General features: G+C 36.6%; 1 protein-coding gene across 1 annotated transcript; it reads left to right on the top strand.

Annotated features, from left to right (window-relative positions):
- Positions 1-4,623: 4,623 nt before the first annotated feature.
- On the top strand, positions 4,624-10,689 carry LOC132696304 (lysosomal Pro-X carboxypeptidase-like). The gene is made up of 2 exons (XM_060661055.1): positions 4,624-5,726; positions 10,413-10,689. The coding sequence occupies exons 1-2, from the start codon at positions 4,624-4,626 to the stop codon at positions 10,687-10,689; spliced, it is 1,380 nt and encodes a 459-aa protein (XP_060517038.1).
- Positions 10,690-12,908: the final 2,219 nt, after the last annotated feature.

The following is a 12,908-nucleotide window of genomic DNA, read 5'->3' as shown; positions in this document are numbered from 1 at the left end:
CCGCTGCAGGCTAGACAACCTATATGAACCACTTTCAAAAATATTGATTTTGCCTGGAATAACGTAACCGTAATAGCATATTATGCACCAAGTGCGTTAAACGGCGGTAAACGTTTATTAAACACTCGCTCTGCTGGAGCCAAATAAACTCGTGACGCATACTATACTTTTTCTACGATCGTTACTTTTTGGGTACATTTTGGCAAAACAAGATGAAAACATTCACTGACATGACCCTCAGAAAACATCCGATTCCCCCAAACCTTGTGGTAATATGTAGGAAATGTCCGAAGTGACTGGGATCCATGGAACACGAAACTCACGTGGTAAAGCAACGTTTTCCACAGTGTATAATTATGTATTTTACAGAAGGGAGTAGAAAAAGTACTTTTACTGGAAAACGATGATATTGTTTGCTGGCGACGAAAATACTTGAAAAGTATAAGCCCGTACAGAAGGAAGGTTATGAAATGAGCATAGCCCGTGCAAGCCAAGCTTTTTTTTTCATTATTTTTTATTCTTTTGTAATAATAGTATATTATAACTATATATAAATAACTGTACTTAAAAACTGTGTTTGTTATATCGACACTATTTTATTTTTTTAAGGAAATTTAGTAATAATAATAGCATATTATCCAACAAATGCGGTAAACGGTATTTGACTCACGAGTTTATTTGACACGAGCGGAGCGAGTGTTTAATAAACGAGTGACTTAAAAAGTTTACCGAACTTGTGGCATACTATACTTTTTTCTACCCTCGTCTGTAAAATACCTTATTGCGCACTGATTTAGCGTGCGGGAAATGTCACTTTACCACGTTAGCTTCGTTTCCCACGGATATGAGCCACTACGGACATTTCCGGGATATTTACCGCACGGCTTTGGGAGCAATCGAATATTTTCGGAGATATTTCCCACGCCTTGAATTCTGACGTTTGTCAATTCTGTCGGCCATGTCAGTGAATGTATTCTTGTTGTTTTCCGAAAATGTACCCAAAAACTGACGGTCGTAGTATGCAACACGTTCGGAAAATCTTTCAAGTCACTTCGCTGCGCTCCGCTCGTGTCAACTAAACTCATGAATCAAATGCCGTTTACCGCATAATATACTATTTCTACGAGCGTTAGTTTTTGGGTACATTTTCGCAAAACACCACGAATACATTCACTGACATGACCTTCAGAATTGACAAACGTCAAAATTCAAAGCGTGGGAAATATCTCCGAAAACATCCGATTGCTCCCAAACCCGTGCGGTAAAATCCCGGAAATGTCCGAAGTGGCTCGGATCCGTGGGAAACGAAACTGACGCGGTAAAGTGACCCTTACCGCACGCTAGATCGGTGTGTATTAGGTATTTTACAGACGGGAGTAGAAAAAATTCTTTGCTTTTTACGATTATCCTACCGTCCAGTGTTAGTGAATACAAATAATTAATAATAACAAACATTTTGTTGGGTAGGGTCACTCTGTAGTTCTATTGAATACCTAATGAGGTTTTATCACTGTAAACTTTTCTGAAATAGATTTTAGTTGTTTCAATGAAATAAATAAATTGAAAATATGGCGGCTACGATTATACGCACCAACAAAATGGGGTTAAAAAATTTACGAATTTTGGTATGTTATGAAATTTTGGTTCATTAATTTATTCTTCAGTAACTAAACTTCACTAACCAAAAAAAAATTATTTTATTATTTTCTTTACAATATATGAAGAAATGTCATTAGAACAAACACTATTCAAAAAGACCTGGTTCTCTCCTTAAGACACTTTACCTAGAACACCTTTTAATTAAATTCAATGTTTTGGTAAAATTAAGGATTTTTGATAAGCGGACGGAAAAGAATGAACTCTGCACATTCCAGTCTGCAGCAACAGATGTCTCTGCACTATTTTGCAAAGATTTCATCATGTAACGGTCGGGTTACAAACAAAAGCTTATTTAATTCACGCGAAATTGTACAGTCAACAAGCAAACAATAGAATTTTATTTAAGTTCAATGTACTTTTTGAGATATTCGAATTGATAGAGACACAGGAGAAAATTAAGAAGTGAAGTGGTTAATTAATTCTTAGACCCGAGTTATACTACCACCCCTGTGGGAAAAGCTACGGGTTTCGGCCAAGATAAGAGCATATGTTTGAAGAGTTGCCAGGTTGTGTTATATTTTCAGGCACGTATACAGTGTATATATTCGAAATTGTTTATATTAACTTATTAGCTGTTGGGATGGTTTCCCAACAACTGTATTTATTGCAGATTTTAATGCTGAGGGCGGTTTTTGAAACATGTTTGTCGGTACTATTTTAATTAAATTAGTGGAAGAAGATGATTGCTTCAGCAAGCTTGGTGGTGGCGGTGACCTTTAATTTGTAAATTTTTTCATTTCCTGCAAGTCACAATGATATAAGAAATTCAGTAAGCATTAGAAGAATATGCTGTCAGTGAAGCTTCTCGAACTTTTGTCTAATAAAGGCAAGTTGTAATGTCGTTACTACTATCCATTGTGATATCTACTACTGATGTTACTGACGTATTTTTCCCCTTTACTTAAATAGTATTTTTTTTTAACTTGGATACACAAATAGATATTGTTTGTTACAAATTATATAAATGCTGCTAAATGAAAAAATCATTAAAAAATTCACTCAGTAGATCTAATCTGTCTATTATGCATACGGATTATACGCCGGACGCAGATCGATTCTTAGTGGCTCAAAAGCGCCTGATTCGATTATTATTTGATTTGCTTTTGTGTGGTAGCTGCGATCCAGCTGCGTGAAAATTGGTTTGCGTTGTACAACAATGTGCTCTATTGGTGATTAAATAGTTATGTTTCATTCGAATCGACCTTAAGTGTTGATTCACAGGTATAAAAATTCCCACTAACCCTTTATATTTTATTTATTTACTTATTATATTTTATATATGTATGTATCTTTTAATTTCAATTGTATTCATTTTTTCTTCACTTTATAATTCTAGGGACAATCAAAGCAAAAAGCGGCGTTGGACTAATTTTTCTGTTTGCTCTGAGAACTCTGTTTATTCTCCAATATCATTTATGAGTGTTGGGTGGAAGATAGACATAGAAAATAATTTAACAATGAATTAATGAAGAATATATGTATATGGTTTACGAGCAAAACGCTGAAAGAAGCTGTGTTCAATTTGAAGGGCCTCCCCAATTTTTTTAACAATGTCTGCAACGTTTTCACCCTTTACATCCGGAACCCCACATATTTCCAAGTTAACATTTCTGTCATGTTGCTTCATCCACTCCAGTTCTGATCTCCAAGAGCTACATTTAGTTTTACCTGTTATGTTATTAATCCCCTGAGGCATCTTTTTTACAGTTTCCATCTGGGCAGTAAAGTCATCAATTTTCCCCCCAAAAAGTTCCAAGGAATCTTTAAAGAGGACTTGTTCAACTTTTAATTCACTCGTTTAGTTCTGGGTATTTGAGTTGCCTTATCTAACATTAACGTAGCCGAAAAGATTAACATTAAAATAAAGAAATTCTAAGGCCTTATTAGGTATATAGAAGGTTTGGTTTTGTTTCTACACTTTGGAGATAAATACCATGAGGTCAACATCTGTTTTCAATATACCACCGAAATGTAAATTTTAATTGCTTTTTCTTGATTATTTGCGTATTTAGATTTTCCTATCTCTAATAAAATTCATATAAAGATTAGGTCATTAGACCTAAAATCAGATACGCAATAATTACATTTAAAAATACTAGAGCTTTATGAGAAATAATGAAAGGTATAGAAAATTTGTTCCTGTATTTTGGAGATAGGAATGTAGTTTTCATAACCAATTTAGCACTTAATTCCTAGGGACTATAGAAAAATCTTTTAATACGAAGAGGTGAAAATCGAATTTTGAACGTACTATCCAAAAGTAAATAAATGTCCATTGCTTGTTCTTAATAATTTTCATCTTTATATATTTTTTTCTGTAATAAAGTTCATATAATAACCATTAGACGTGAAATCAGAGACGGAAACCAAAGGAAATTTAAAACCGATTTAAAATCTTACTGTTTTTATAACCTGTCTGCACATCATATGAGCATGTTGGGTTCTTTGTTTGTTGTTCCTTATATAACATTTTTAGGTTTATAATTTTTACAAATATTTAGACTGCTATTTTTCCTGACTAACCTTTCCTATGCCGACTTAGCAAAAATGTTGAGCAATTTTCGGTACAATTTGTGCATTGCCTTTGATGCATTGCAATAAGGACTTCTGTCGCTCATAACTTTTTTCAAAAAATTCGTAGTCCAAATTCTTACTCGCTTAATCCAATCGCAGATAAACTCAAACGTTCCCCTCCCGTCTCGCTCCGAATCGATACGGGACGGGGAAGGGGTGTGCGGGTCTCAGTCCTCGGGCCGCTGATATTTATGAACAGTCACTGAGGTATGTAATAATCTGAGGCGGGATTTAATTTGGCGGACTGATTTCACACTCACTGTGGACCCGGGGGTGCGTAGTTAATCACTCGCCGGGACCGACCCATTAGTTTTCCTCGACGGAGGGCAGTGCAGTAGGGCGCCACCTCAATGCTCAAAACTGACGTTGACTACGTCGACGACAAGCGTCATGACGTCCGGGATACTTTTACTACTACTTTTGGGGGTCTGTTTGGCCGCGACGTACGATGAGCGGTACCTCGAAGTGCCATTGGACCACTTCAGTATCTCCAAAAGCACCTTCAAGCTGCGCTACCTCGTCTACGAACAGGATTACGTTAAAGGCGGCCCAACGTTCTTTTACTGCGGCAATGAAGCCGACGTGAAAGTGTTTGTGGAAAACACCGGCTTTCTTTTCGACATCGCGCCCGTTTTTAATGCTCTAGTGGTGTTCGCAGAGCACAGGTACTACGGGGCGTCGTTACCCTTCGCAGCGTCAACGTTTAGCAATGCCGCAAACATGAGGTATTTGACGACATCCCAAGCACTCGCGGATTTTGTCCTGGTCATCGACCAAATCACTGGGAAGTACTACCGCACCATGCTTACCGACGATACCTACCCCGTGGTAGCTTTCGGGGGTTCCTACGGAGGAATGTTGGCCGCTTGGCTCCGCATGAAATACCCTCACGCGGTAATCGGTGCGGTAGCGTCATCTGCTCCGGTGTTGCAGCACCAGGTGCCCTGCTATCTCTTCTACCAAGTCGTGACTAACTCTTTCGCCAAGTATGACAACTGTAGCGCGTGGATCGGGGAATCTTGGAGATTGTTACGCAATTTGAGTAACAGCGATAGCGGCAAGAGGAACATATCCGCGATATTCAAACTCTGCAAACCCCTCAAAACGGAACTGGACTTGAGCAAGATGATCGATTGGTTGGGCGACGTCTACGTCGACATGGCGATGGTAAATTATCCGTATCCGACCAATTTCGTGACAGAATTGCCCGCGCATCCGGTAAAAGCTTTCTGCGACAAGATGAGGAGCTTCGTGAAGGTGAACGAGACTGCGGGTCTCTTGGACGCCCTCGCCGAAGCCTTGCAGGTATATACCAATGCCACGGGACGGAAAAGCTGCAACCGCTACGACACTACCCCGAACGATCCGGTACAGTACGCGTGGGATTACCAAGCGTGCGTCGAATTAGTGATGCCAATGTGTTCTACTGAGAGGGACATGTTTGAAGAAGCCACATGGGACTTGGGGAATTACTCGAAGGAATGTTATGGAAGGTAGGAAGTAGATTAAGTTAACTGAGGTATCGCATGGAACACAACAAGTTTCACATTAAATCGCCACCCCAAAATGAGGCGGACCTAACAAATAATATTAATTAGACCATAAGAGCCATCACTCCAATAAAAATGGAAAATTGCTTGCTCGAATTCGAAGAACGTATTATGCGTTTCCATGCGAATGGGCAACATTCCGTCATTTAACATTGTTTTCTCAAAAAACACATTAAAAATATTTCTGTATTATTAAATTTGGTAAATGCCTTCGTACAATTGGAAATTGTTTTAATTTATTACTCTCAATGTTTGTTTCGTTTGTTTTTTCAATTTTTATTTTCCGCCCAGTGCCCCACGCTCTGATTTTAGTTTATCTGTCAAATTTAAACATCAAATATCTCAAAAAGTATTCGAGCTACATAAAAGCGCTTTGCCGTAAAAAATATTCTAAATTGAGCATAAAATAATAAAAATGGGTCGGTCAGGAGGGTTTCCTTTCGAAATGTTTGCGATAAACTACTACATAGTTCAATTTTCAGTGTACTTTCGGTAAAAGCGAAAATATTTTTTTCAACTTTTACTAAATGATTTCCTATAAAAAATATCATTAATTTTTTTGATTTTAAGTATGTTTTTTGACTGAGGAAAAATGACTGCTTGAAACTATTAGAAAATCGATACTTGCATTCGCTCAAAGAATGCAAAATTGTACAAATACATAGCGTGTGTAGGTATGTGCTGTTCAGTTGCCAAAATTTAGAAATACTTTATTTATATAACATCCCTAAATTTCAATTTATTCCTTTTTTTTAGTTTTTAGTTATTGCTTAGTTTCATTAGCGGGAACAAATGTTATAGATTGGAATAACAAAGTTAGGAAAATTGGAACTCGGCGTCTTGCTCACTTCACTCTTGCGAACCATAACTAAGTATACCATAATAAGAAGTATTCCAGAATAATAACATAAAGAGACTTAGTTTTTTCAGACAATGAATGACGACGCGAGTGTAATAATTTAAATATTGAAAATGCCTCATTTAGACATGAAGTAATCTGTTTTTTAAATTTTAAATTCTCATCAATGATAAGAGTATTGATTACTTCCCAACTCTAAATTTTATATGTTTTATATGTTCCTCACAAGCTTTTAAAAGGTCATCAAAAGCAGCATTTAGCAGCTTATTAACAGTATTAACGCGAGAGTGAGAGTAGGAGTTATAAATCTATTTTTACATTACTCAAGACAATTCACAAAATCCCAGCTGTATATGCTGTATAACAGGGGACCGAGAATACTACCCTGAGGGATTCGACGTTTAACTGGAACTATGTCTGACAAGCTGTTATCGAAAAGCACTCCAGATAATGAAGGTATCGTCAACATATCGAAGCCAGATCTTAGGTTTAATAGTTGCATTGTTTATGGCATGAGTTTCAAACCACTCCATGTATATGTTCGCTATCACTGGAGAGAGAGAGAGGAACCCATCGGCAGGCCATTATCTTGTGCGTAAAACTTATCTTCGACTTGAAAGTAAGAATTATGCAGACAGCAACTCAGAAGCTCCAACACTCCCGCAAGTGGCAGCGAAGTTCTCTCTGATAGGGTTGTATCATTCCTTAGTCTAGCCTCGACAAAGACGTGAAACTAGATCCTTCAGACAAGTTTATTAGCTTTGACGTTGAAAGTCTATATACCAACGTGCCCTTGGAGGAATCGTTATGTATGGTCGAGACTTTCTTTATCGTTACGTTTACAGTTATAAATGGTTCTTACTTCCTGCACCCACTGTCGTTGAGAACAACTTTGTCTGAACCCATCCATTTTTAGATATTCTGAAAAAATTCTGTAAAATACTTAATTATACCACAGATCTAGCGTGCGGGAAGCGTCACTTTACCACGTGAGTTTGGGAAGAATCGCATGTCTTCGGAGATTTTACCACACGGCTTGAATTTTGACGTTTGTCAATCCTGATGGTCATGTCATTGAGTGTATTCGTGTTATTTTGTAAAAATGTACCCCGAAAACGGACGGCTATAGGTTAAAAATGATAATACCATTGAGAAGGCAGTTTTTTTCTCTTTTGTTATTAAGTTGGTACATCTGTTGTTGACGTTTCCGTCAAATCTTAGCTTTTCATTTGCAAAAAATACATAAATAAATATACGTCTATCTATATGTGTGTTGGCGATTTTTTATAATTATAAAAATAGATTTAAATGATTCTCTAAAGAAAACGAGCGGTGGTCGCAAGTCAAACTAAGATGATGAGCGCAGTGGCAGACCATCAACATCGAAAACCGAAGAAAACATTGATAACGTAACAATAATAATCGCAAATTAACCATCAGAGAGATAGCGGAAGACTTGCCTATGGATCCGCCCAAGACATATTGGTTAATGATTTGGGTTTCCGTCTTCTAGCAGTAAAGTTGATGCCAAAAAACCTCAATTTCATGAAAAAAAGACATCGTGTTGACATGGCAAAATAGACGATTCGTGGGGCTAAATCGAATCCCACATTCATCAAAAGCATCATTACTGGGGACCAAATGAGCTGAGGCAAAAAAAGAACGCATCGTTTTCAATCAAAAAATAAGACCATGAATTTTTGAAGAACAGTCAGAGCACCAAGATAATGCATGGATTACTATGAATATGGCAATATAGATTTAGATGAATAAACGTATAAATGTATTTTTAATTTTCTGAATAAATTCCGGGAACTTTTTGGATTGTTATTAAGCTAACGGGATGAATCATATCAAATGGTTTAGTATAATCAAGTAGTTATGCGCTGAGCTGTAGCATTATTTTCACTCAGTCTTTTAACAACGTCACCTCAATGTTAGAGCTTATAAGAGCGGCTCATAAGAAATAATCTGATTAAGTGTTACACAGGGGAGAATTTGTGAGTCCAGAATTTTTCAAGCGACTGATAATATTGAAATGAAACGCAATTGAAAATTCTGCAGATGCTGGAAGTACCTATAGAGCAGTAATATTTAGTAATAATATTTTATTTGTAATTCAGGCTATCGATCTTGGCGAAATTTTGGGTTTTGCAAATGTAAAGCTAAGATTTGGCGGAAAAAGAACTAAAATCAGAACAATGAATACACCACAAGGTGGGGTTATATTTACATCGGAAAAAGTGCCGTCTCAATAGTATTATCATTTTTAAGCTACAGCTACCAGGTGGTGCTTTTCGATAACAGTTCGTCAGACATTGTTCCGGTTAGAGTGGGAGTCCCTCAGGATTGTAAATTGTTTTGAGTAATGTAAAAATCATAGATTTGTAACTCCTACTCACACTCTCGCGTTAATACTGTTAATAAGCTGCTAAATTCTGCCTTATATAACCTTTGAAAATCTTGTGAGGAACATATAACATATAAAACATATAAAATTTAGAGTTGGGAACTAATCAATACTCAATACAATTACATTAGGTCTTATCATTGGTGAGAATTTAAAATTTAAAAAACACATTACTTCATGTCTAAAGGGGGCATTTTCAATATTTAAATTATTGACTCAAAAAACTAAGTCTGTGCTATGTAATTTTAACATATTTTAGTCCTGGTCACGTAATTTAGTATCTGTATTCCACTGATATTAAAATAACGCAGAGTTTTTGTGTACAACTATTATGTGGAGGCAAATAACTTCCCATAGCCTTGAAGAGTTTGGATCTTCAAGTATATAAAGTCTATAGGGCGTGTGTTTATGTTTAGTAGGGTTCCACTTCCGAGTTCTGTTTTAAATTCCTTATTGGACACACTTGCCAGATTAATTCCTGTACCAAGAAAATTGAAATTGGTTTTAATTTTTTTTACTTTCACTAATATTTTAAGTTTTCAGAGTGGCAGTCCCTCAGGGAAGTATTCTCGGTCCCCTGTTATACAGCATATACAGCTTGGATTTTGTGAATTGTCTTGAGTAATGTAAAAATCATAGATTTATAACTCCTACTCTTACTCTCGGCTTAATACTGTTAATAGGCTGCTAAATGTTGCCTTAGATGACCTTTTAAAAGCTTGTGAGGTACATATAACATATAAATCATATAAAATTTAGAGTTGGGAAGTAATCAATACTCTTGCAAAAAATTAGGCCTCATCATTCATGAGAATTTAAAATTTAAAAAACACATTACTTCATGTCTAAAGGAGGCATTTTCAATATTAAAATTATTACACTTGCATCGCCATTCATTGTCACAAAAAACCAAGTCTGTGCTATGTGAAACTTTAATTTTTTTATATTTTAATCTTGGTCACGCAATTTAGTATCTGTGTTCCACGGATATTAAAAGAACACAGAGTTTTTGTGTACGACTAATATACGGGACGAAATGGAGGCAAATAACTTCCCATAGCTTTCATGAGTTTGGATCTTAAAGTATATAAAGTCTAGAGTGCGTTTGTTTATGTTTAGTAAGGTTCCACTTCCGAGTTCTGTTCTAAAAGCCTTATTGGACACACTTGCCGGACTAATTCCACTACCAAGAATATTGAAATTGGTTTTAATTGTTTTTTTCTTCTTTGACTAATATTTTAAGTTTTAAAATTACACGATTTTTGTGTATTTCATGCCAGAAGTGTACGATGAGTGTAAGGTACCCTTGACAGCTCTTCTACTCTTTCCTAGTTTGTTCATCAAATAAAATAAATTGCAGATACGGAGTGGGATCCCCGAGACCGGATTCGATAAACCTCAAATACGGTGGGGGGAATCTACGTTACGCCTCCAACATCCTGTTTACCAACGGCTTAATGGATCCGTGGTCGAGTGGGGGAGTACTGAGCAATATTTCGGAGACGGTACTGTCAATTTTGATTCCGGACGCGGTGCACCACTACGATTTGAGAGGGGCCCACGCGACTGACTCGCATGACGTCATCGAGGCTAGAAACGCGATCGTCAGCACCATTAAGAAATGGTTACGACTTTGATTATACTCTGGGTTTCGTTTAGTCGAGTTTTGTTTAACGGAAATGAGAACGCACGCCGCTGGCGCGCCGATAGTTCCCGCCTCTAAGATTCTCCGGGTATAAGGATAACTGGCTCCATAAACAGAGTCTGATAAATGGGAATTCTAACGTGTGGCATTCTCTGCAAATTGCGCTCCCGCTCTATTGCATAAATTGGAAGCAGACGATAAAGCGTTGACGTGTAGTTTTTTTATCGACTGATGATGAGAGCTAAAAAAATCAACTTTTTTATAATCTGAAATTGCGTGTTGATGAGCTCAAAATATTTTCTATTAAGAATGTTATCTGAAACATCTTAAAATCGGAAAACCTTCTTATTTTAAAATCTCACTTTTCCTTGTGATCGCGAATATTTTTATGGAATATTTTGGTCATGGCAATCGATAAGTTATATAACCTCAAATGTGGGTGACCAATCAAGGAAGACACTTGGACCTATTTCGAAAAGTAATTGTCACAAAAGACATGGGGTGAAAGAGCTTATCACTAAAGCTGCCAAAAGAAAATGTTGGAAATTAATTTTCAATTTCTGGAATGGAATCTTATAATACAGACTAAAACGGACAAATTCGAATCTCTTTTGTAGAATAGTTTTTGCCCTACTTCTTATGAGAAAATAATGAGGTGTCTCAACATTTTTGGGAATGAATGTCAATAACTTCAGAATGACTGAACGTATTTTGTTCCCACTTGAAGTGTTTAAGAAGGGCTCTTTTTAGGCCATCAACGCTGCCCTGAGTGGATTGATTTCGGTTGTTTGTATAGCTGCCAGACAGCGAAAAATTACATTTATGTTTTGAAAAAAAATCACCTTTATTGCAACAAAAGATAAAGAATAAGGGTCTAACATACGAGTGGAAACTGTATATAACAGACGCAACAAACCATCCAAAAATGTTGGTTTGAGTTGAGCAATATCCAGTTATGCATACGATTATTGCTACAGTCTTTTCTGGTTAAAAACTTTCTCATTTTAGTTGCTTTTTTTCTAGAAGTTTTTGTAATTTTGGATTTTCTTCTATAAGGGCTTCAGCGGTCTGTAAGATTTTATTTTTTTCTAGAGTTTCCTTCAATGTGCTTTGTTGGATATCAGTTTCACATTCCGCTCTCTATCTTGGAAATATTTTTCTGGTCCCTTTCTTCCAGATGTTTCAATTTTGTTTAATTTCTTTTAGTGCTATTTTTGAGCAAGTTTGGTTTGTTTTGTTCTCGTTAAAGTCAGTTTAGTTATGCTATTCGGTTATATATATTTTTATTTTATTACTATTGCCTATTCTGCTATGCCTTGGGCTGCCGAATGAAACAGGGCATCTTTGTATTGTTTTTTTCTGTTTCCAATTCTACAGGCTAATGTAGTTACCATCGTTTGCACTGTAGCCGCATCTCGAAAATGTTTAGCAATATTTTTACTTTTACCTATCTGTGCTCATGCCTGTAGTGTTGTCTCTCAGATTTCTTAGGTTTGAAGTCTGTTTATTCTGTCAGATTCTTTACGAATTTATTTCCTTTCTAGCAAACTCGGACTGAAGGCAGATCTGACCTACACATTGCCGTTTTTGGTTAAAAAACATTGTATCACAATGGTGTCTTTTTACCATGTTCTGTTTTATTAATGTGACTAGGATATGTTTCTCGATTAATATTTTTACTTCGGCAATTTTCTTATTTGCTTTTGCTTTTGCTTTGATGATAATGTTATTAATTTCTCTAGTCGCAGAGGTGGACGCAATCGAACCTTTTTGAATTGAATTGAGTGTCCTTGACAGGTTGCTGATAATCATGGTTATTTTAAGTATAGAAGCCGCTGTTCTAAATAGTGGAGTACTTGAAGGCACAAACGATTGGCGAAGGTTCTTCAATCAGAAAATTACACGTCTTCCAATGCATCTCCGTCCCACAATTTTACCTCGCATTATGAGTCTTATTGCGGGAAATGTCGTCAAGAAATTCCAATTTTTTCTTCTTAATTGACTCAAGAATTTCCAACTCTTTCGTTATTTTTTGCAGAACCTATTCGTTTTTGGTCGAAATCGAAAGAGCGCGTCTCTACAATCACATTTCGAAGCATTGTATTCATTTGCTTGTGTCTTAATGAAGTGTTCAGCCTTGAGTACTATAAAGTAGAATAGGGAAGACATAACAGTGGGCCATCCGGAATGGTGGTTCACGAGATAGATCGG

The sequence above is a fragment of the Cylas formicarius genome, unplaced genomic scaffold (genome assembly GCF_029955315.1).
Source record: "Cylas formicarius isolate icCylForm1 unplaced genomic scaffold, icCylForm1.1 PGA_scaffold_1__22_contigs__length_36826433, whole genome shotgun sequence".
NCBI lineage: Eukaryota > Metazoa > Arthropoda > Insecta > Coleoptera > Brentidae > Cylas > Cylas formicarius.
Note: the sequence above shows the minus strand (reverse complement) of the source record. Positions and strands in the feature narration are given on the sequence as shown.